This window comes from Podarcis erhardii (genome assembly GCF_964252035.2).
Source record: "Podarcis erhardii genome assembly, chromosome: 8".
Taxonomy (NCBI): domain Eukaryota; kingdom Metazoa; phylum Chordata; class Lepidosauria; order Squamata; family Lacertidae; genus Podarcis; species Podarcis erhardii.
Window position 1 is genome coordinate 78,954,811 of NC_138499.1, and position 24,485 is coordinate 78,979,295.

Sequence of the window (24,485 nt, forward strand, 5' to 3'; positions counted from 1 at the left end):
ATATCATGCGCATTCTGCCTCCATTACTGGGGCTCTTGAAGGCTACAAGAGATAGAAGCTGAGGCGTTTGCAAAAGACAGCAAAACACTGAGCAGCAATGAACACATGGTGGAGTCAGCTGCATGCACAGTGTGAGAAATGACATGGAGCCAGAACTGGCTATGACCTCATCAAACATTCCTTCATCTCCTACCTTGGCCCCCTTTTGAGAAAGGACAAAGGACATGTGCCAAACCTGACATGGAAAGTCTGTGGCCACTGCTTTGACTATTTCCTTTACGTCCAGGGGACTATTTGCATTCCTGGTGATGCTACGTGCTTAACTTAAGATCCAATTATGGGGAAGTAGAGGCATCCATCACTAACATCAGTATTACTATACCACTTAAAACAGGGGTCAGCAAGGTTTACCTCGCCTGGGCCCATTAAGCCCAGCGGAGATCCCTCTGTGGGCCGGATCATGTGTGCGCAATTTCCAGTGTCTGCATAGACACGATTTTCAGTGTCAGAGCATGCGTGATTTTCAGCACCGCGGAAGCAAGTCACTGCGCTGGTTTAGAACACGGGTGGGGGCTCGCCGAGCGGGTGGCTTGGTTCGGGGGAGGCTCGGGGGCCGGTTAAACAACCCCTGTGGGCCCCTTTGGCCCATGGGCCTTAGGTTGCCGACCCATGACTTAGAAGCAATGCCAGAAGACAATTTTTGTTGGACTTACTGCAGTGGAGCAAAGGCACAAAAAGCAATCTCATCAGTTTCAACTCCTCCCACAACTGCGCAACTTTACCTGTTTTTATTATCTCCCCCAGGACAATTTTCCAGCTCACTCTACTTAAATTAGCCAATCAATTATGGCACATCCATGCTATTTGTAGAGTTCTGTCATGGAGACTCACCCACTACTTTAGCTTTTCGAAACCAGATGACGGCCTGGTTATTCAACACAGCAGTTTGTGGACTTTGGTGCCAGCACTGAGGTTTATTTCAGCTGGTTTCTTAACCACCTGCCTTGCTTTTTAGTACCTGTATCCAGGTACTAAACTGCTTTCATTTGTAACCTGCTCAGGAATTGTATTTGCAATGAAAAGCTCATAATAAATGTTTTAAATTAAACAAACCTATCTATACAGTTACACAGCCTTTTTTAAAAAACGGGGGGAAAGGGTATTTTTCTTCTTTATTTTAACGCTACTGCAAAATTATAATCTCCAGGAATGTGGGTTTGGTGGGGGGAGAAAAGGAATGTGCAACAGTTAATTAACCCAAACCCAATAAGATATTGATCTCTCTCCAGCACTAATGTTTGACAGTCATATCTGATTAGGATTCACACATTTCTGGGGTACAGTAAACCAAGAAAAAATGGTGCCACCCAGTTTTACACACAGGGCAACAACACCTCTGCCCTGAAACACAACAGAAAGAACCCATTGGGGTCTCCAGGGGTCATGTAGAAGCCCAGATTAGATGGGTGCTCAGTTATTCCAGCTTTACTGCCAAAACTAAAGATATTCTAACACAGGAGAGAGACATTGTCAATAGATACCAACACTTACAGGGGTTAAAGCATTGTTGGACTCATATATCATGAGAGGCACTACCGGGATAACAAAGCGAAACTTTAAACTTCCAAAGTCTAACTACCCAGCTGCTCCATTAACTTGGTTTAGCAGAGAAAGACTTACACCTAGGGTGAGTTGAGCTTAGTCAGACTCTCCCAGATGAGAAAACACAGTCTTGTTTAACCAAGAACAATGGACAAAAGAACCACAGAACTGCAGCCCAAGAAACAATAAGAGAAAAATGGTTCTAGCTCCATATACTTTCACCGGCTGACATAAAAGGCAGGTAGGCTGCCTCTTATGCAGCTACAGAAGATCTCTAGCAAAAGGCAGACATTTTGAGTAAGAAACTGAGGTCCATCTTGGTGAAAGATGTAACATGGAATCTAGGGTGCATATCTTCTGCTAACCATAAACTACCCTAACTAAAGCCTAGGCTGTACAGTCGTATTTTGGATCCTGAACGCCTTGGGAGTCGAACGTTTTGGCTTCCGACTGTCGCAAACCCAGAAGTGAGTGTTCCGGTTTGCAAACGTTCTATGGAACCCGAACGTCCAATGTGGTCCTGCAGCCAGTCACGCCTTGCTTTCCGAATGTTTTGGAAGTCGAATGGACTTCCGGAACGGATTCCGTTCGACTTCTGAGGTACAACTGTGTGTGTGTAGGCTGATTTGAGAGCTCCGCTTGATTTGGGAATAGTTCACTGGTATAAGACTGACTGACTGACTTATTTATAGAGAAATTTCTATCTCACACTTTGAGGGCCCATACAAGTCTAGGCTTGTCCTAACCAACACACAAGCAGTGTCTGGAGTAAAACAAAGGTCAACAAAAATGGCTATTATACGCCACCTTGACTTTTAGAAACCGAGAAAGACGGAACCATATTCCTAACACTCAAAATGTCTACAAATCGGATACCCCACTGCCAGCCCCAAACTTGGGCGAGGGGTACGGAGCTAACTTTGATCATGTAGCACTTTGAAGGTTCTGAGTCCACCACCCCCCAAGTACAGTTATGGGGTTGGGAGGGAGTTTGTGTGTCTTGACTTACGGCGTCAGTGCTTTTCTGGGCTCCTGCGCAACCATCAGACAAATCATGCTTGAATTGGGGATCTCAGAAATCTTCTCTATTGTTTCTCCTCCACTAAAAGGTGGTAACTCCTGTCGGGGCCATTGGTCACGGTGGCAGAACATGGAACACGTGACCCTTACTAACCTTGGGCACCATGAGCTAAGTGTCAAGCAGAAATAAAGCACTTATTTCCATAAAAAGAGCTGCGAAGGGAGGAAACCAAGACTCAATGAAATATTACATGAAATATTATAAATCCCCTTTCCTGAGCTATCGTTCAGTTTCTGCTTCTTCATATTTGTTATATTTATCATGGATTTCTAGGACTCCTCTTGTCTCAGGCCTTTGGCTATTGACACAATCTATGTCCTTTTAAATTGTGTGTGTGGCAGGGTCTTACTGGTTTTGTTACTTTGTTGTGTATTATTGAGTTTTTTTATTGTAAACCACCCTGCCACCCTGTTATTCTCAGATGAAGGGCAGTAATAATAATAATAATAATAATAATAATAATAATAGTAGTAGTAGTAGTAGTAGTAGTAATAATAATAATAATAGTAATAGTAATAGTAATAGTAATAATAATAATAATAATACAACAACTGAAAGCTTGCCCAGACTGAAACAAGCTTCTCATAGTCCAACATTTTTCAGTTTTTAGGGGAAAGGGGGGGGGTTCCCTATTTATTTATTTTTTGCATCCCCCCCCTTTCAAAAAAGGAGCTTCATGTCTCTAAATCAGAATAATTATCCTCATAACTCGGCTTTGGAATTTTCCTCAGCCTACTTATGGATAAGATGAGATTCAAACCAGAAATTTCTGAGTTTGAAAAGTACTACCGTATACAGAGCTAAATGTTTTCCTATGAGCACAATAACACAACTATATAAGCAGCATTCACATTTATTTTTTTTGTTGTTGGGATGCGTCAAAGGGGAGGGTGCTGTTTTGAGCCCAGCAAGTGGGTTTTTCAAGCAAATCTGGGCCGCGGCGATAGGACAGAGTTAAAACCCTTTTTTTGCATTCTGCAATTTCACACCGCTAAACCAAACAGAGCTGGGAGGCAGAACACATCCTTTTAAGTAGTCAGTTGCTTAGGGATTGTGGGCAAAAAGACTGCTCCACGATAATCCCAACAGCTTTTAAAGTGTTTAAACTTGAAAGAATGTCACAGACGTAGTCTATTTAACAGCCGCAAACCATTAAAACACGTTGAGTGCTGCTCTCTGGAAAGCTACCTAGCGACGTATGGGGCCGTAGAAAGCTCATTTCAATGTTTAGGGTCCGATTCTTTCACCAGCTGGCTTTCAGTTCCCGCTCTTCCACAGATTTAGAAACTAGCCTGTTTTGAAATGTCGTAACAGCTTCAGGTAGACGTGGGTGGTGCTGTGGTGTAAACCACTGAACCTTGCTGATCAGAAGGTTGGCGGTTCGAATCCCCGCAACAGGGTGAGCTCCCGTTGCTCTGTCCCAGCTCCTGGCAACCTAGCAGTTCAAAAGCACACCAGTGCAAGTAGATAAATAGGTACTGCTGTGGTGGGAAGGTAAACAGCGTTTCCGTGAGCTCTGGTTTCCATCACGGTGTCCCGTTGTGCCAGAAGCGGTTTAGTCATGCTGGCCACATGACCCAGAAAGCTCTCTGTGGACATACGCTGGCTCACTCGGCCTGGAAGTGAGATGAGCATCGCAACCCTGTAGTCACCTTTGACTGGACTTTAACTTTCCAAGGGTCCTTAACCTTTTTCTTTCTTTTTTACCAGTAAGGCAAACCCATCAGAAACTGTTTAGGATGTCTCACCTGGCTCTTGGATTAATAAGCCCAAGACAACAAATGAATACAGAAGAGACTGTCCTATTAACCTCTCTCAAAAAGAGAAGATTCAGAGGAATGAAGAACAGTTCATTACATTTACACCCTTCTTTTCCTCTAAGGAGCTCAAGATGGTGTTTCCCCATAGGGTTAGGCTGAGATACCCAGACTAGCTCTGGGTCACCCAGTGGCTGAGTGGAGATTCAAACCCTGGTCTCCCAGGTTCCAGTCTAAAACCCTAATGGCTACCCCAAACGGACATTCTCAGAGGTAGCACTATGGAGTATACATATCGGGAGAAACAAAAAATATATATCCTTTTTTTAAGTTAAAAATTCCTGAGCAATTTTATGCAGGAGTGATCCACTCTTAAATGAGTATTTGGAATGCACCCCCTACCTCAAAACAAAGAAAGACAAAAAATATTTGTTAGATAGGTAAATTTAAAAACAGGACAACACTTCTAAAAATATTAAGTTGTTTGAACTGCTTATACAGTGGAACTTCGGTTTCTGAACGTTTCAGAAGTCGAACAATTCGGAACATGAACGCCGAAAACCCGGAAGTAATTGCTTCCATTTTCAATGGATTCTGCCGACCGCCCACTGATCCTTAGGTTTTTGAACGGATTACGTTTCGAACAGATTATTTTTGAAAACTGAGGTTCCGATGTATACAAATTAAACACTTCTGTTATTTACATGGAAAGGAGAATGGCTTGAGAAAAACCTGGTTAAGTTTTTCTTCAAAGCATCTTATATTTTATATTGCCGCCAACACCTCATTCATGTCCTAGACTGCAAGCCCAACACACGTTCCCATGCAGGTAAATTCAACTGACCCAACTGAGCCTGACTGCTGAGTAAAAAATGGACAACATTGTGTTGCTGGTGAGCACTGAATAAATATCCATGAAATACAGATGAGGGTTGTACACAAAATGCATCGCCTTACCTGACAGGTATGCAACTTTCTCCTTCAAGATTGGCAGGACTTCCATAGCTTTCATTTCATCATTTTTACGAAATCCTGAAGAAATAAATAAAATGGAGGTTATTTGGCTTTAAAATCAATATGTGGGACTTCCGGTCGGCGCCAGCGTTTGATGGCGGTCCTAGCCTCGAGCTCCGAGGCAGGACTGCTCCGTAAGTTCGGGTCTTACCCGCTACGGCAAGCGGGGGACCCCTAAAATCACAGGCGCTGAAGCCTGTGAGCAAGGAGATTCGGTGGGCACCTTTGCGCCCCCCCGGCATCGTGAAAGAGCCTTTTTAAAGGCTCCGGAGCGGCATCGGGGTGAGCGCGGTGCTGAGGATCGCTACCCAGCTTACGGAGTGAAGCCGCGTCGCCATTAACGGAGAGCGCCGATTCCTTTCTGAAATCAACGATTGGCAACAACAATACCCGTGAGTAAGATCGCAAAAGTAAAACGGGACTTAAAAAATTTAGAAGATTTGGCTGAAAACGGGAAGGCAAAATTAAGGAAGTCAGCCTCCCGGAACTGCATGATTAACGGAGCAATGAAAAGACTAAGCTGTGTTTAAATGGACTTTCCTTTTAACTCTTATTAAACCAGACATCGAAAGGATCTCCCCCCTGTTGTGCAGGAGAAGGGGGGGAGGAAACAGAATTAATTTAACCTGCAAAAGAAAGGGATAAGGAATAAAAAACCTCTGCTGCCGATACTTCTGGCCAGGCTGCCGGAGCAGCGATCGCCTGAAAAAAGGAACTGTCAAGTGAGCTGTCAAAGGACAGCGGCTACAAAATAAGACTTATTTTGAAACATACTCGGGACTTTGGTGGATTACAATTTTAACAGTAAAGTGCTACAAACTAAAGACTTTTAATGGGACTTCTGCCTTTGGACTTTCTGTTTCTTTGTTCTGGGTGCCTTTGGATGGTTACAATTTCCTCCTCTAGAGGGCTTTAGTTACATTACGGTGTATCCAGTGGGATTTTCCACTTGCAACTTTCCTGTGTGAATGACCTTGAGTTATGAGCAACCCGCCAGAAGAGATTTCAACAAGAAGTAAAACAAAGCAGGCTCAAAAACAAGCTCAAAAAAGAGGCTCCTTATCAGGAGCAGCAGCTGCACAAGAAAAAATAACAGCAGCATCAATGGAGTCAATGACACAGGCCCTGCTTAAAATAAATCAGTCACTAGAAGTACTCACTAAGCAATCTGCAGAACTTACCAAACAGTCTACAGAGAACTCTAAGAAACTGACGGAGTTGACAACAAGACTAGACCTGAATACAACAACAATTTCATCTAATACAGATTCTATAAACCGTTTGGTTCAAGAATCTACGGAAACAAGGAGAATAGCTGAGAGTGCTAGGTCCACTGCTGAAGAAACCAAAGGAAAGTTTGCGCCTATTGTAAAAAAAGTACATGAACATGATTCAGCATTAGCCCTACTAGAACTGGAAAGGAAAAGTAAGAATCTGAAATTAAGACTGGTTCCAGAAGAGGAAGAGGACAAGCTTGGGGAATTCCTCACAGATAAATTTCAAGACTTCTGGAATGATGAGCTAGATGGAGAGGAAGATGAATTTATGATAACTTCAGCCTTTCGGATTGGCAGGAAGCAAGGGAAGAAGCCAAGAGATTGTTTAATTACCTTAGGATCAAAGGAACAAAGAGACAAAATATTGAACCTACACTTCCAGAAGGCCTTGGTCATTAAAAATTCTCAGATTCAAATCTTCAAGGATATTCCTAAATATTTTTTGGAGGTTAGATCTCAATTTAAAGAACTAGTTGATCTACTTAAGAAGAATAATATCCCATTCAGGTGGGAATTTCCACAAGGGCTGTCCTTTAGCTACAAAGGGAAGAAAATTAAAATAAAAACAAACCAGGATAAAGAGTTCTTTTTGGAAAGAAATCAAGAGGATCTTCAGAAAGGAACTGTCAGTGAGGAGGAAGTACCGGACATCTCAAATCTATCTTTTGGACTGAACCGAGCACCGACCGAGGAGGAACAACAACTTGGTGCAGTCGGTGGAAGATCTACCCAGTAACCAAAATGTCTCTGCAACTCTTCAGTTGGAACTGCAATGGTTTGAACCACCCTCGAAAAAGGGGCCAAGTATTTCATTTATTAAAGAAGGAACATCTAGATGTAATCTGTTTACAAGAAACCCACATTGCCAGGATACATAGAAAACTTTTAACAAACAAGAGATTAGGACAAGAATTTATATCATCAGATAGAGTCAAGAAAAGAGGAGTTGTGATTTATGTCAAGGAAAAATTTGAACCAAAATTGATCTTTAAGGATGATCAAGGAAGATACCTGGCAGTGGAAATCCAAATTCATGGAGAAAAAATATTGATTGTTGGAGTTTATGCACCAAATGAGGGGAAGGCTGAATTCTTCAAGAAGTTGCATGAGACTTTAATGGACTTTTTGGACTTTAAAATTATAATGATGGGTGACATGAATGGAGTCGTCTCTACAAATATGGATAAGGCCCAAAGACAAACAATATCTAATGATGGAAGACTACCAAAGACTTTTTTTGACCTGACTGACACTATGGATCTGATTGATATTTGGAGAACTAGGAACCCTCTGGAAAGGGAGGGGACCTTCTTCTCTGAAGCAAAAATGACATGGACTAGAATTGATCAAATATGGATTTCTAGTAATCTGGCATCAAAGGTTAAAAAAATAGAAATCTGCCCAAAGACCTGCTCTGACCACAATGCTGTCAAGATGGAAATGAAACTGACAACAGCTGGAACCTTTAGATGGAGAATGAATGACACCCTCTTTGGAGATGAGGAAATTTGCAAAAAGGCCCAAAAAACACTTAAAGACTACTTCGAGATCAATTTGAGATCAGACACAGAAAAAAGAATCATTTGGGACGCAAGTAAAGCCGTGATGCGTGGCTTCCTAATACAACAGAATTCAATAAAGAGGAAAAAACAGAATGAGAAGAAAGAGAAAATTTGGAATCTAATAAAAGAAGGGGAGAAGAAACTGAGATCTAAGCCTAAATCCCAGGAGATATTAAGAGAAATAAAATTTTATCAAACACAATATATGGAATTGATGAACCAGGAAATAGAATGGAAAATTAAACAAATGAGACAAAAGACTTTTGAGTCTGCAGATAAATGTGGGAAGCTACTGTCTTGGCAACTGAAAAAGAGACAAAAACTGAATACAGTGACATCACTCGAAGTAGATGGGAAGTCTATTAATAAACCAAATGAGATAAGTAATTGTTTTCAAAGTTTCTTTAAGAAATTATACAAACAAGGGCCAAAAAATGAACAGGAGATAGAAGAATTTATTGGAAAATACGGACTATCAAAAATCTCTGAAAACAACAGAAGGAGTTTAAATGAGAAAATTACAGATCAAGAAATAGAGAGTGCCATCCAGGATATGAAGCTGGGAAAATCACCAGGACCAGATGGACTAACTGCGAGATATTATAAAGTATTGAAGGATTGGTTAATACAACCACTGAAAGAAGTCTGCAATCAAATTTTGGAGGGGAAAAAGGCTCCCGAATCGTGGAAGGAAGCATTCATCTCACTTATACCAAAGACAGAAACTGAGAAACATCAAGTTAAGAATTACCGCCCTATATCACTTTTGAATGTGGATTATAAAATTTTTGCAGACATTCTAGCAAAAAGATTCAAAAAAGTTTTGTTAGAGGAGATTCACAGGGACCAAACAGGCTTTCTACCAGGCAGGCAATTGTCAGACAATGTGAGGAATATTATAGATATTCTAGAACTTTTGGAAACTGATATAAATAGAAAAGCTGTTTTGATTTTTGTGGATGCAGAGAAAGCCTTTGACAATATTTGTTGGAGCTTTATGAAGAGGAATCTCCAAGGAATGGGGGTAGGCAAGAACTTTGAAAATGGTATAAGTGCAATTTATTCTGAGCAAAAGGCTAAACTTATTGTAAATGGTATGGTTATGGATGAAATTCCAATAGAGAAAGGGACACGACAGGGATGCCCAATTTCCCCTCTATTGTTTATATCGGTACTGGAGGTTTTCCTTAATATGATTAGAAGAGACCAGCTGGTTAAAGGTATACAGGTCGGAACTAAACATTATAAGCTAAGAGCATTTGCAGATGACTTAGTTTTGACATTACAACAGCCAGAAACTAGCACAAAAAGAGTTCTGGAACTTATTGAAATATTTGGTCAGGTAGCAGGTTTTAAATTGAATAAACACAAGACAAAGGTGTTGGAAAAAAATCTTACGGTGGGGGAAAAAGACAGGTTTCAAAGAGAAACTGGTTTGGAAATTACTAAAAAGGTAAAATATCTGGGGGTGAATTTAACATCTAAGAATGTGAACCTATTTAAAGATAACTATGAGAAATGCTGGGCTGAAGTGAAGAAAGATTTCGATATATGGTCAAGATTGAGACTTTCCTTGTTAGGCCGAATTGCTGTAATTAAGATGAATGTATTGCCGAGATTGTTGTTTTTGTTCCAGACATTGCAAATTTTAGATAAGATGGACTGTTTCAAGAAGTGGCAGAAAGATATATCTAAATTTGTCTGGCAGGGCAAAAAACCCAGAATTAAATTTAAGATTTTGACTGACGCAAAGGATAGAGGGGGCTTTGCCCTGCCGGACTTAAAACTTTATTATGAAGCAGCAGCTTTTTGCTGGCTGAAACCATGGCTACTTCTTGAGAATACAGACATTCTGGACTTGGAAGGTTATGATAATAGTTTTGGTTGGCATGCATATTTATGGTATGACAAGGTAAAGGTACATAGAAATTTTAAAAATCATATTATTAGGAAAGCATTGTATAATGTATGGAATCGATATAAAGATTTGTTTGAAAGTAAAACCCCCAGGTGGCTGTCACCAATGGAAGCTAAGGCGGTAAAAAGACTGAACATGGATACAGACTGGCCAAAATATTGTGAAATTATAGAATATGATGGTGAAAAGTTGAAACTACAGAGTTTTGAGAAATTGAAACCTAAAGTCCGAGATTGGTTACATTACTACCAGATTAATGAAACTTTTAAGCAGGACAGAAAACTAGGATTTCAGAAGGAGAGGTCAAAGTTAGAAACAGAATTGCTAGAACCCAATACTAAGAATTTGTCTAGAATGTATAATCTGCTGCTAAAATGGAACACACAAGATGAAACGGTTAAATCAGCCATGATTAAGTGGGCACAAGATATTGGCCATGATATTATGTTTGCTGACTGGGAGCAGTTATGGACCACAGGTATTAAATTTACGGCATGTAGTGCCCTGAAAGAGAACATAATGAAAATGATCTATAGGTGGTACATGACCCCAGTCAAGCTTGCAAAGATATATCATTTGCCCAATAACAATTGCTGGAAGTGTAATGAATGTGAAGGAACCTTTTATCACCTTTGGTGGACCTGCCCAAAGATTAAGGCCTACTGGGAAATGATCTATAATGAAATTAAGAAAATCCTTAAGTGGACATTCGTAAAGAAACCGGAGGCTTTTCTCCTGGGCATGGTCGGCCAATTGGTACCAAAGAAAGATAGGACCTTTTTTATGTACGCAACAACAGCAGCAAGAATCCTTTTGGCGAAGTATTGGAAGACTAAAGAACTACCTACTCTGGAAGAATGGCAGACCAAGGTGACTGAATTTATGGGACTGGCAGAGATGACCGGCAGAATCCGTGACCAGAGGAAAGAGACAGTGGAGGAGGACTGGAAAAAATTTAAAATCTATCTTAAAAATTGTTGTAAAATTTCGGAATGTTAAGATGTCAGGGGATTGGACACAAAGAATTACAGCTATAAATCGAAATTTATAAAGCAGAAACTCTTTTTAAAGAGAATTAAATATAAAAATGGGATGAAGAATTGCTAAAAATTTTGAAATTTGGATGCAGTGAAGGGGAGGTTTGGGGAAGTCGCATTATGTTTGTTTGTTTTTTGTTTATGTTGTAAAATCAATAAAAATTATTATTAAAAAAATAAAATAAAATCAATATGTGTTTTCCAGAAGAGAACTGAGCTATACATATTCAACAAAGACAAAAGTTTCTGGGACTATAGCATTTCATGGTATATCTTTTTTTATGGATTGTACCATTTCATATTACACTGCGGAGAGCGAAGAAGACTGCTTATTGGACAGTTCCCCATGAAAAACTCTACCCTATTCAATGCAGCTATAGTAGAACAGCAGCCCTAAAATCAGATTTTTTAAAAAACAGCTTAGTTTAAATGTCATCCACATGCAAAAAAGCATACTCTAACAACTGCAGTTATAAAATCTTAAATCTGAGTCCATTATCCTCTCACATATATTTGAGTTAAAAGCCCGTAAGAGAACATAAACAGGTCCAAAATATGAGCCGAGAGGTCAAGCACTATAAGTATGACACAATACGTATTGCCACGTATTTATCATTGTGCTGCAAATATTTAGGCTGCAATCCAAAAACACACTTAATAGGAGCTAAACACCAATGAAGACAGTGTGACACTCTTCAGGGTAGGCTGCAAAATTGTTATTTATTATTATAATTACATTTATTAATTCCCTTATAAATCACCTTCTAAATGCAATTTACAGGTAAGATAATTAATAACAGTTAAAACACAAGTATATTTAAAGCAAGACTAAAACCCTGATGGTAAAAACTCTTTTATCCAGCTGGGTAAGCTTGTCAGAACAAAATGTCTTCAACTGTTTCCAGAAAGTGCAGATAATCGATTAAAATCATTATCCAAAACAACGTGGACATTTTATTTTTCACGACAGGCACATTATACTGCCCAGATAACCAACAGCCTTTCCTCATGCAAACTTTCGGTCCTTTAGTCTGCGAGTAAGTGATCTTGCTTAGTGTCCTTAGATACCTATGGAATGGCAAAACACAACCTCTTAATCTCACATTTACTTCCGTAAACAAACAGTGCTGGTTACGGCTGGCAGGATAAACTAAAGCCAGGGAAGGCGAGGAGAGTGCAATCCCATCGCCTTCAATCTTCTGTTGTGTGATTTGCTTTTTAAAACCTCTGCTTGCTTGTTAATTTGTTTGGTGTTAAGGTTGTACAGTTCACCTCTTTTGTAAGCTGCCTTGTGCATGTCATGATCCTGGAAGCAGACTGCCTTTCTTCAGGGAATGAAACTAAGGACTAATGTCAGAAGGGGAACTGCATGCGGGGCAATCCCCTGATGATGATGATGATGATGATGATGATGATGATGATGCTGAATTATTTATACCCCTCCCATCTGGCTGGGCCTCCCCAGCCACTCTGGGCAGCTCCCAACGGAGTATTAAAAACACAATAAAATATCAAACATTAAAAACTTCCCTAAACAGGGCTGCCTTCAGATGTCTTCTAAAAGCCAAGTACACTGGTACCTCTAGTCATGGACTTATTCCGTTTTGGAGTGCCATTCACACCCCAAAAAGTCCGCAACTAGAGCGCCTCTTCCATGCATGTGTGCGGCACAACCAAGCGCTTCTGCGCATGCACGAAGCATGCAGATCGCTTCTGCACATGTGTGCGTGGCAAACCAGGAAGTAAACACTTCTGGGTTTGCCGTGTTCGTAAGCTGAAAGTCCGTAACAAGAGCGGAACACAACTAGAGGTACCACTGTAGTTGTTTCTTTCCTTGACATCTGATGGGAGGGCGTTCCACAGGGTGGGCGCCACTACCAAGAAGGCCCTCTGCCTGGTTCCCTGTAACCTCACTTCTCGCAGGGAGGGAACATTCAGAAGGCCCTCAGAGCTGGACCTCAGAGCTGAGCGATGGGGTTGGAGACGCTCCTTCAGGTATACAGTGGTGCCCCGCAAGACAAACGCCTCACAAGACAGAAAACCCGCTAGACGAAAGGGTTTTCCGTTTTGGAGGCGCTTCGCAAAACGAATTTCCCTATGGGCTTGCTTCACAAGACGAAAATGTCTTGCGAGTTCCTGCGGGGTTTTTTCCCTTCCCCCCCCTTTTCCTAAGCCCTAAACCGCTTATCAGCTGATCCACTAAAAGCCGCTAAACCGCTAATAGCGCTAATCCACTAAACTGTCAATGGGCTTGCTTCGCAAGACGAAAAAACCGCTATACGAAGAGCCTCACAGAACGGATTAATTTCGTCTTGCGAGGCACCACTGTACTAGGCCGAGGTTATTTTGTTAAAATTTGGATAAAAATGTATAATTGTGTTGGAAAATTAATAATTTTTTTTTAAAAAAGGCTGTTTAGGGCTGTTTAGGGCTTTGAAAGTCAGCACCAGCACTTTGAATTGTGCTTGGAAACCTACTGGGAGCCAATGAAAATCTTTAAGGACAAGTGTTATATGATCTCGGCGGCCACATCTGCGAGTTGAGCCTATGATATTAGTGCACCCCTCTGGCCCAAGGATGTCACACTGCCGTCCCTCAGAGGACTCCATCTTAGAAGCCCCACTGCCACCAGGATCTCCCTCACTCTGTTAACATACATGACTGCTGGAGCAAGCTGGGCTCCTCTAACTGAAGGGACACCTTTCAGTAAAGGTGGAGCTGGCAACAAGGAGAGGACTGCTGCTCCGCCAAAGCAACATCAAAGCTCAGCTGTCTTATAGCTCCCAGCCTGAGCCCTGCACAAGGCCTCACCTATGATGGGGAGAGTGCTTGCATAGCAACAGCATCGTTCTATATCAATTCATCAATTCCAACACACATGCATTCCAGGGCACAAAAGGGAAACGGGCAACACGGCCAGATGTTCCGAATTATGCTCCTTGGTAGCTACCCATGCTTTATTTAGCTGCAAGAAAATAGATTTCAACTCTTCTAGCGGCCAATTAGTACTCATGCTTGTTGGGATAATGTATGAGTTTGGAAATGCGAGAAGCGGATGGAAATTGCCGATGATTTAAAATTGATCCAATCCAGACTGACTTTGTATGAATCCTGCACCATGTAATATCTTTTATGAGGCATTGCCTCTCACATTCCAGGTGCCCTGAAATGGTGAGCGAAGGAGCCTGGGAGTTTCCCACATGTACAGGTAAAAGGTAAAGGGACCCCTGACCATTAGGTCCAGTCGTGACCGACTCTGGGGTCGCGGTGCTCATCTCACTTTATTGGCCGAGGGAGCCGGCGTACAGCTTCCGGGTCATGTGGCCAGCAGGACTAAGCAGCTTCTGGCGAACCAGAGCAGCACACAGAAACGCCATTTACCTTCCCGCCAAAGCGGTACCTATTTATCTACTTGCACTTTGACGTGCTTTCAAACTGCTAGGTTGGTAGGAGAAGGGACCGAGCAACGGGAGCTCACCCTGTCGCGGGGATTCGAACCGCCGACCTTCTGATCGGCAAGCCCTAGGCTCTGTGGTTTAACCCACAGTACCTCAGGCTAAGAACAGTTTCAGGTTAAGAAAGGACCTCCAGAACGAATTAAGTTCTTAACCCGAAGTACCACTGTACCCCAGAATGACATACGTTTATGCAACACACAAAATGATTTCAGACTTTTCCGCTGGAAATACTTTGAAAATCATTGGGGGGGGGGGGGACACACACAAATGCATCATCTGCACCATCCCCTAGCCTTCAGACTTTCCACCCAACTATCTGGAGTTGGACCCAGAGAGGATGGTCAGTAGCAAATCAACGAGCTTTAAATCTGCACACTTCTCTCCTCCCTAGTGCATTACTCTCAGTGTTACCTGTTAATTCTATTCCCCCTCTCAGCTTCCTTTGTTCTGGGAGGCAGCCAGCTTTTCCATACTTGCATTTTTGTGGGCAATTCTTCTGACCAGCTTTTTACATTTGGTAAAAGCATGTAAGTCCCGCCCCCCCCTTTTTTAAATATATAGCTCGTTTATTCCAGATATCCAAAGAAATCAGTATCTCCCAACTCTTGAGGAATGCCTTAATAAAATACAAGAATACCCATTTATGGCCAAATTAACATGTTCTACACATGCTGAAGGGGAAAGGAGGGGGTGGTTTTGTGGATGCCCTTTCATTAAATTCCAAGAATAAAATAAATATATCAACACTCCATGTCTTTTAAAAGGTTGCCTTAAAATGATTCCCTCCAGCATGGATGCCAGTCCAGGTGAGCAAGAACCATTACCAAATAAAGTAGTCCGCATTTCATTGTTAGTTATTTACCCAGAAACAAATTGTGCCTCTTTCCCCCCCTCTAAGTGTTCCATGAAATTCACGCCAAGCACCAGCCATTTACAAGGTTGTTGTTTTTTTTAAAGTAAATAACACCAGAACATCTATAGCTGAGGTCTGAACAAGGAGGGTTTCTGAAAATTGCTGCATGCGTGTACAGATCCATAAATATCTGCATCCATCTCTACTCACACACTGGCTCGGCATCCCTCCCTCCAGCATCCTCAGCACCGCACATTAATAGAGATGATGTCATCTTTTCAAAATCAGGGCAGTCTGCAGCTCCTGATTCCACTGCAATGCCTGCAGTATTCGCCGGATTTGCGAGAGAGCAAGGCAGTGCAGCCGAGATCCGAGCTGGGGAGCTCAGAAAGAGCTCCCTTATTTGAATCCCGCTTGCACGCAGCACACGGGAGGGAAATTATTCTCTCATTATTCCATGCCGACGCTTGAACCGTATCGATTCATGAACTGGGCTTCACGTCGTTCCTACCTGACCTAACAAAGCACAGTCGTTTATGCTTTGACAAGCCTGAATTTAACAGGGCCACAAGATTTCCGCAGGAACAATGAAACAACTAATTTGCTTCATGAGTGTGGCGAGAACTGCCCATTTTTGCAATGCTTCTTTTCTGTTTATCCTCGCAAACCACAAATGTCACAGATAACAAACTCTCCGCTATAAACAGCCAAGATAATAAACCCCACTGTAGGCAAGGAATAGTACTTTTAGGCAACACACTCCCCCCCCATAAGCGATCCAAACTTTGTTTGATCTTATTTGATACTTCGTCCCCACCCCCGTTATTATCATTTTATTATTATTTATTGAATTTATATACCATCCTATACCCAAGGAGGGGAGGTCTCAGGGCTGTTCACAGAACAAAATCAGAATATAAAACCACAAAATATACAATCAAAATAAAAACAGCAACCCAATAGCCCCTCCTCACAAAAAAACATATTTTAAAAGGGGATAGGATGTCAATCAGATCAACCAAAGGCCTGGTTAAAAAGGAATGTTTTTGCTTGGCGCCTAAAGGTGTATAATGAAGGCACCAGGCGAACTTCCCTGGGGAGAACATTCCACAGACAGGGAGCCACTGCAGAGAAGACCCTTTCTCATGTTGCTACCCTGTGGACCTCTCGAGGAGGAGGCACACAAAGGAGGGACTCAGAAGATGATCTCAGGGTCCAGGTAGGTTCATATGGAAAGAGGAGGTCCTTGAGGTATTGCGGTCCTGAGCCGTTCAATGCATATAACCTTGAACATCACGTACATTTTTTAAAATCACAAAAGTATGCCTTCATACACCCATATCTGTTCTCTTTAAGCAATTTTAACATTCTAGTATGACATTCTTATCTACCATTAAATGCAGGTATAATAATTCCTTAAGCATCCTGCAAAAGATTTGGCTAAGAGAGCCCTACAATGCAGTACAGCCACTCCAGCCAGTATTTTCTAAGGCTGCATTCACATGCCAGTTTATTCCAATTTCCATATTTTATCTGCAACTACAGTGGAATATGTTTAGCACGCATGTCTGTACTATTTGCAAATGGGTTGCTTCTGGAAGCAAGTAACAAGGAAATGAGCACTACAGTTCCAGAAGTAGCTTTTACGTCACGTGAAACCTCAAATACAATGCGGAACTTAACAGCTAGGCTGGGGAAAAGTCGTGAAAATGGAATAAACTGCCCTCTAAGCTTCGTTCTACACACTGTGTCCATATTTCACAACAGTAATGTTATCGGACATAAAAGTCCAAGGAAATAATAATTCTTTTGTCCATTTGCCTTGCCATCTCAGGAGGATTTGAGCACAGGGAAGCACCTGGAGGAAGCATGGATAATCTCCTTGCCCATCACTTTACAGATGTTTTTGTTCTGCTCCCATACAATATTATAGCATATATCCTGTTTGTTTTTCACCCCTTTGGCTGGCTTCTCCTCTTTCAAGTTCTATCACCTGCAAAACTGTCCTCCCAAGCCCAAAGTTTGGAGGAACAAAAAGAGCAGGGAAGCAGCAATCCACTCTAGGCACTAGATCAGGCATAGGCAAAGTCGGCCCTCCAGATGTTTTGGGACTACAACTCCCATCATCCCTAGATAACAGGACCAGCAGTCAGGGATGATGGGAGTTGTAGTCCCAAAACATCTGGTGGGCCAACTTTGCCTATGCCTACACTAGATGGACTGGCCTCTGGTTTTGTTTTGTTTTTTTAAAAACAACAACAACAACAACAACAACAACAACAACAACAACAACTGTGCATGGGCTTTTCCTCTACCCTCCATTTCAGGGGTCTGGCTGCTTTTTGAATTACAGTGGTAGCTCTGGTTGCAAACGGGATCCATTCCGGAGCCCCATTTGCAACCTGAGCAGAATGCAACCCGTGTCTGCGCGTGTCACGATTTGCTGCTTCTGTGCATGGCATCATTTTGAGCGTCTGCACAAGCATGAGCGGCGAAACCCGGAAGTAACCCGTTCCGTTACTTTCGAGTCGCCGCAGGATGCAACCTGAAGCGTCTTTAACCCAAGGTATGACTGCATGCACTTTCCAAGGACTCATTTCTAAAACTTACTCATCACATCTCATGTCAAATCTCTATTTCAGAGAAGAAAGGTGCAATTGCAATTGAGAAGCTATACTTCAAGGGTGCTACACTCAACTCTCTGAAATACTAGTCACTTCCGCTGAAAGACAGATGAGCCGATGCTCAAAATGAGGATCCCCTAAGAAGCCAAGCCTGAAAAAGCAGAGAAACCATTCTGTGATGTCCAAGAACTCACAGCAGATGAACATTTATCTTCACTGTTTTAAACCAGTCAGATCCCAATCTTTCCTCTTTTATTACTGTTGATTCGCTACTACTGTTGGGTATTTTATAATTTTTTAAGATGCATTTTAGCGCTTAGATTGTCATAAGCCGTTCTGAGAGGCAAACTCGCTGCCCACCTGCAAAAACCAGGATAGAAATATAGTCAATGAACTAATATTTCCGTTCCGTCAATGAAGCATTTCAGCGGCCAAACTCAAGCATACATTCCTTCACCTACATAGATGAATCTCCTGTTGTTGTTTTATGTGAATGAATGCAGCACCCATGCATGTGCAGCCACGCCAGAGCAACTAAAACTATCAGCAAAAATATTTAACCCATCTGTGGTGGTCTTCAAAGCTTTTCAGACAACTAAAAGGAAAAGGTTAAGATCTATAAAGCTATAATCTCCTTTAGATATATGAAATCAATGCTAATCCTATGTACATTTCAAAAGTGAGCCACTAACACTGTAATTCTTAATATCCCATCAGTACAAGAGTTGCCATACATCCAGAATTTTTTCCTTAAAAAAGTTCAGCAACTTTGAATTTCATTTCCCCCCAAAAGCTCAATTTTACTTCTAGAAATCTGGCAACCCTAATCAGTTCACTGTTGGGTACAAGCGTGAGTGGCGCTGTGGTCTAAACCACTGAGCCTGGGGCTTGCGGATTGGAAGGTTGGCAGTTCCAATCCCCGCGACGGAGTGAGCTCCCGTTGCTCGGTCCCAGCTCCTGCCAACCTAGCAATTCAAAAGCACACCAGTGCAAGTAGACAAATAGGTAGTGCTGTGGCAGGAAGGTAAACGGCGTTTCTGTGTGCTCTGGCTTCCGTTGTGGTGTTCCATTTCACCAGAAGTGGTTTAGTCATGCTACATGACCCGGAAAGCTATCTGAGGACAAACGCCGGCTCCCTCAGCCTGAAAGCGAGATGAGCGCCACAACCCCATGGTCGCCTTTGACTGGACTTAACTTTCCAGGGGTCCTTTACCTTTACAAGCTGCAATAATGGTATGAAACAAGACTAACCTAAGAAGAAGACTAGGAGAAAGCTTTTAAGAACAGTACTTGGGAGTTTCACCAAATACTGAATTTATTGAACCATCTAGAAAAGTCATGCCCTATGTTTGTATCAGTTCACTGAGCATCTTGACAGTGATGTCCTAATGGAGGGCAGTGTCCCCACTTCACAATAAAACAAAAACACCCAAAAGAGCCTAGTGGTGACCCATCTAGTCCAGCACCCTGTTCTCACAGTGGCCACCACATCCCCATGAGAATTATTCTATATGTTAAGTCTGCAAGCTGCGCATATTCTGTCAGCTTAAGTTGCCATTCTTCTTTGGTTGGGACTTTGCTCGTTTTCCATTTCTGGGCTAACAAAACATGGGCCACAGTAATAGCATACATAAATAACCTTTTTTGGCAGCTGGGAATTTCAGTCTGAATTATCCCCAATGAAAATGACTCTGGGTTGTTGTTTTTTTGGAAAAGTACTTTTAAACATTTTTTTCCAATTTATTCTGGATGGATTCTATGAGATCTTTGCAGGGGCTTCTTACCAACTCCAGTTAAGCACTTCCTGATTGTAATGGTTGTATGGGGGTTGCTCGTGCGTAAGTTGCCGCCACTCCTGGCTAGGTAGCCTGGTTGAACCTTTCCTGGCTGGACAGCCCTTCACTTCGTGGCTGTTCAGTCACTAGCAGAATCCGTCAGTGGGCGTTTCTTAAACTTCTTCCAGCACAAAAGCTCTTTGACGCCAAGTCTACGCCTACCTTCCCTGCGCAGAAGTCTTCTGTGCAGGGTGGTTGTGGGCAGAGGAGGACCTGTGCTCTCCCCGCTGGTCTCCAGCGAAGAGTCCTGGAGACCCCTCTCTGATTCCCCTGACCGCCCCCCTTTATCCCTGGTGTTACGCTGATTTCCTTCCCCAGCCGAAGAGTTCCCTCTCTCCCTGCTTGCCCCTTCTCCGGCATTGTTTGGGAGCTCTGCCTCCACTCCTGGCTCCGATGTCAGTTCCCTGACACTGATTTTACTCACCACTCTGGACCCGGGACTGAACTCAGACCCCCCATCTTACAACCTTCTCTGGTAAATGACCAACCACTCCAAAAAAGCTACATAGAGATAGCCATACAGATCACCATCCTGGGTGCTCTGTGGGTGCATTTTCAATAAGATACTCTTGAGAGTAGATGGTATGGACTGGATCCGATATGCTCGGTTGAATTTGAACGATTTACCGTATTTTTCCGTGTATAACACGTCGCCGTGTATAAAACACCCCCTATTTTGGGGGACTCCAAATTAAGAAAATGGGGGGAGATTGCTCAGCATTATTGAGCTTTTTCTTGCAGGGGGTGGCCCAGAGTTGTTGAGTTTTTTTGGGGGGGGGATTGCCAAAAATCGCTCACCAGCCTGACCTACACTGCCACTCATACTTGTCGCAAAACCCACCTATCGTCTGTCCCCGCGCCGGCAGAAGCCGCCAATCGTCCGCCCTATTGCCGCAGCGACAGCCAGTCAACACAAGCCCTTGACAAAGTCACCAATAACACACCAAATAGCCACTGACAATCCACGTATAAGACGACCCCAATTTTTTAACATACTTTTTTATTTAAAAAAACAACTCGTCTTATACATGGAAAAGTACAGTGATTTAAAACTTGAAAAAGGGAAAGACGAAAAACCATTGCAAATTTTCTTAGGGCGCCCAAAGTCTTCTTCTGCCTGTTAACCAGCCCTAACAGAAACCAACTCTGGAATACTCATGCCAGAAAAGTCTTGTTTTTTTAAGCTTTTTTTTCCATTTTTGATGGTGATGCTGGGGAGAAGGAACATTGGGGACAAGGGATCAGAAAATATGATTAATTGGATTTCTTAATCAGTTAATTTCTCTGTTAAAAAAAAAGTTTTAATTTGCTTGGCTGCCTTTATTCCCCAAACTCTTTAAACAATTTCAGCTACCTAGACTCTTAGAGGACATAAAGTGGTGGTGGTGTAACTGGTGTTTGAACTTTGATACTACAGCCCAAACTCCTTCAAGAGTCACAAAAGCCACAGAACCGCGGCTACTTAGTTTGCATACAAGGAGCTATCAGTATCACACTTTGAGGATCAGGCTCAAAGTTAGTCCAACATATTGTTAGGTTGGGTTGAAGCAGTTTTTTCTGATGACTAAAACCTGCAGGAGGCTGCCTTCTCAGCGATAGCTCTGACCTGGTGGAATGCTCTGTCCCATGAGACCAGGGCCCTGCAGGATTTAACTTCCTTCCGCAGGTCCTGTAAGACAGAGCTATTCCGCCTGGCTTTCAATTTGAACTTAGCCTGATCTTTTATTCCCCTTCCTTCCCTCCCCCTCCCCTTTTTATGAAGATTACCCACTCTGGATCCCACAGCTAATTCTCCCCTGGTCTCCTCGTTGGCCCAAATAGGACTAATTTAGCCAGCTAGTCCTGGTGATCATCTAATGTTTATTGGATGGATTTCCCCCCTAAATTGATTTTTGAATTTTGAATTGATTGTTATTCACGTTTCATACTGTATTTTATGTTTTTTTTGTTGCATCAATTAAGTGTTTTAAATTTGTTGTTAGCCGCCCAGAACCCGGTTTTCTGAACCGGGAAGGGCAGGGTATAAATATTTCTTCTTCTTCTTCTTCTTCTTCTTCTTCTTCTTCTTCTTCTTCTTCTTCTTCTTCTTCTTCCTGCTGCCATATATAGTTCCATTTACTAGCACTCAGTGTGAATATTACACAACTTGCATAGCCACAAGCTTGACTAGAAAGGGACTAGGTGTGGACAGCAGGGAAGAGAAAGTAGCAGCAATAGCAGGAAAGGAAGAATCAAGAAGGGGGACAGGAATCTACAGGCAAGCTTTCCTAAGCAAAAAAAGAGAGTTGGCAACTTGGGATGGTTGCCCTGGCTCCACACAAGAATTGGACTCAAAGTTGGAGAGCCGAAAGGATAGGGTGGAGGAAATCACCTTTAGGCAGCTGTTAACAAGATGTCTCTTAATCAGAACTCGCCAGGTTTATATTCAGCAGCAAGGTTGAATCTGCAAAGAATCACTAGCTCCAATAGGCTGCTGGTTCGGATGAAGATTCTGTTATGGACAGAACCTTCACTTTCCATCTGACTCTGGTCTAGAATGAGCCACCATATTTAAGCAAGAGCCAGTGGCACAGCACATATGTGCCCGTTTTACAAATGGAGCAAAATACCAAAACTTTAGGATGAAACACACATGGAAGGGTGGAGGGAAGAGGCAAGCATCTTGGCACAGTTCCTTGCATCTCCCCAGAGCTACCAAAACCAGGATTATGCAAAGTGAGGATGTAAATTTTGGAGCTGAATATGCATTATCTAAATGCATGGTGTTCTTTTTTACGTGCAATGAGGATATTGCACCATACACGCCAGGCTTCCTCAAACTTGGCCCTCCAGATGTTTTTGAGACTACAATTCCCATTATCCCTGACCACTGGTCCTGCTAGCTAGGAATCATGGGAGTTGTAGGCCAAAAACATCTGGAGGGCCAAGTTGGAGGAAGCCCACTAAACGCAGTCCCTGCAAATCTCCTCCCCACTTTGATATCAAAGGACTGTAGTTTCTAGCAGCTGAGCATGCCACCATATTGCCCTTTATATTATTTCTAGTTTGCTGGCTGTGCAAACCCATCAGCAATGGCCAGATCAACATTAGGAGTTTTGAAGTTGCAAACCTGCTTGCTTTAGCGAGAGGAAATGCTCAGCTTACCAGTAGCACTGGGACCAGAGCATCACACTTTCCTGTTATCAGTCAATTACTGTAATCGCCACAATGTAAAGATAAGTACACAGAACGGCCCCAAATGCAGATTTATTGCCCATTTTCCTTCCTAAGGAGCATCGCTGCTGAGAGTCAGTCATTCCAAATTCGTGATTTATACAAGAGAAAACCAAGACTAAACTGTGCCATCTGAGTGAATAATGCCGTCTCGACCTCAAACAAATTAACGTAACGTAACATGCAAGTCAATCCAAACTTGGGAAGCATTCCAACTCTTCTTGAGCAAAAAAAAAGCCAAGGAGACCACTACTGCCAAAAGCAACAACAAAAACCCCCACCAAGCATAATATTTAAAATAATCCTAGCTCATCTGAAAGTCAGGATAAAAGCGTGCTTTCTCGTAATGCAGCATCCGACCAGGATGAGATCATTTGGTTCCAGATTGTATAAAAGGCACACAAAATTCCACCCACTATGAAGTAGATACACAGAGCCTTTTAAATATTACCTTAGCTGGAAAACAGGTTGGTGGGCCACAGACGGATTAGAGGGAGGGGGGGGAGCCGCCCACACAAAAATAGAAGCCAGCCCACTCCTCAGTTTTGCAGTCAGTCCTTTTCACCGTCAAACCCCCAGAAACTGCCAAAGCGTTTGACATTTACCAGAAAATCTTGACAATTTAAAAAAAATTGTTCTCTTTCAAGGCCCTACCAAACTTTTGAGGATTGTCAGTCATCCCCTGGATAATAATCAGCGAAACTGTAGCTCCCATTTTACCAGGTAAGAAGGTGGAGAAATCTGGATCCAGCAAACTAGATCCAGTTATAATAGTCTTAAAGGTAAAGGGACCCCTGACAATTAGATCTAGTTGCAAATGACTCTGGGGTTGCAGCGCTCATGTCGCTTTACTTGTCAAGGGAGTCGGCGTACAGCTTCCAGGTCATGTGGCCAGCATGACTAAGCCGCTTCTGGCGAACCAGAGCAGCACACGGAAACACCGTTTACCTTCCCGTCGAAGCGGTACCTATTTATCTACTTGCACTTTGACGTGCTTTTGAACTGCTAGGTTGGCAGGAGCTGGGACCAAACAACGGGAGCTCACCCCGTCGCAGGGATTCGAACCGCCGATCTTCTGATCGGCAAGCCCTAGACTCTGTGGTTTAGACCACAGCGCCACCCAGCGCCACCTAATAGTCTTAATTTCATCTAAATATGGGCAAGGGAAACAATGAGCATGGCCCCTACTCCTTCCGGTCAACGCCAGCTACCTTCTTCCAACAATATGAACCAAGACAGAGTTCCTTTGAACAT

General features: G+C 42.6%; 1 protein-coding gene across 8 annotated transcripts in view; it reads right to left on the bottom strand.

Moving 5' to 3' along the window:
• TRIO (trio Rho guanine nucleotide exchange factor) overlaps positions 1–24,485 on the bottom strand; it is a 268,477-nt gene that overhangs the window by 189,308 nt on the left and 54,684 nt on the right. For 7 of the 8 annotated variants that reach the window (XM_081872947.1, XM_081872950.1, XM_081872949.1 and 4 more), the window contains exon 2: positions 5,398–5,472. In XM_081872947.1, the coding sequence (XP_081729073.1) occupies positions 5,398–5,472 (75 nt within the window). Of the gene's footprint in view, positions 1–5,397; positions 5,473–15,769; positions 15,788–24,485 lie in introns of those variants that run through there. The other variant, XM_081872951.1, reaches the window with a different exon arrangement.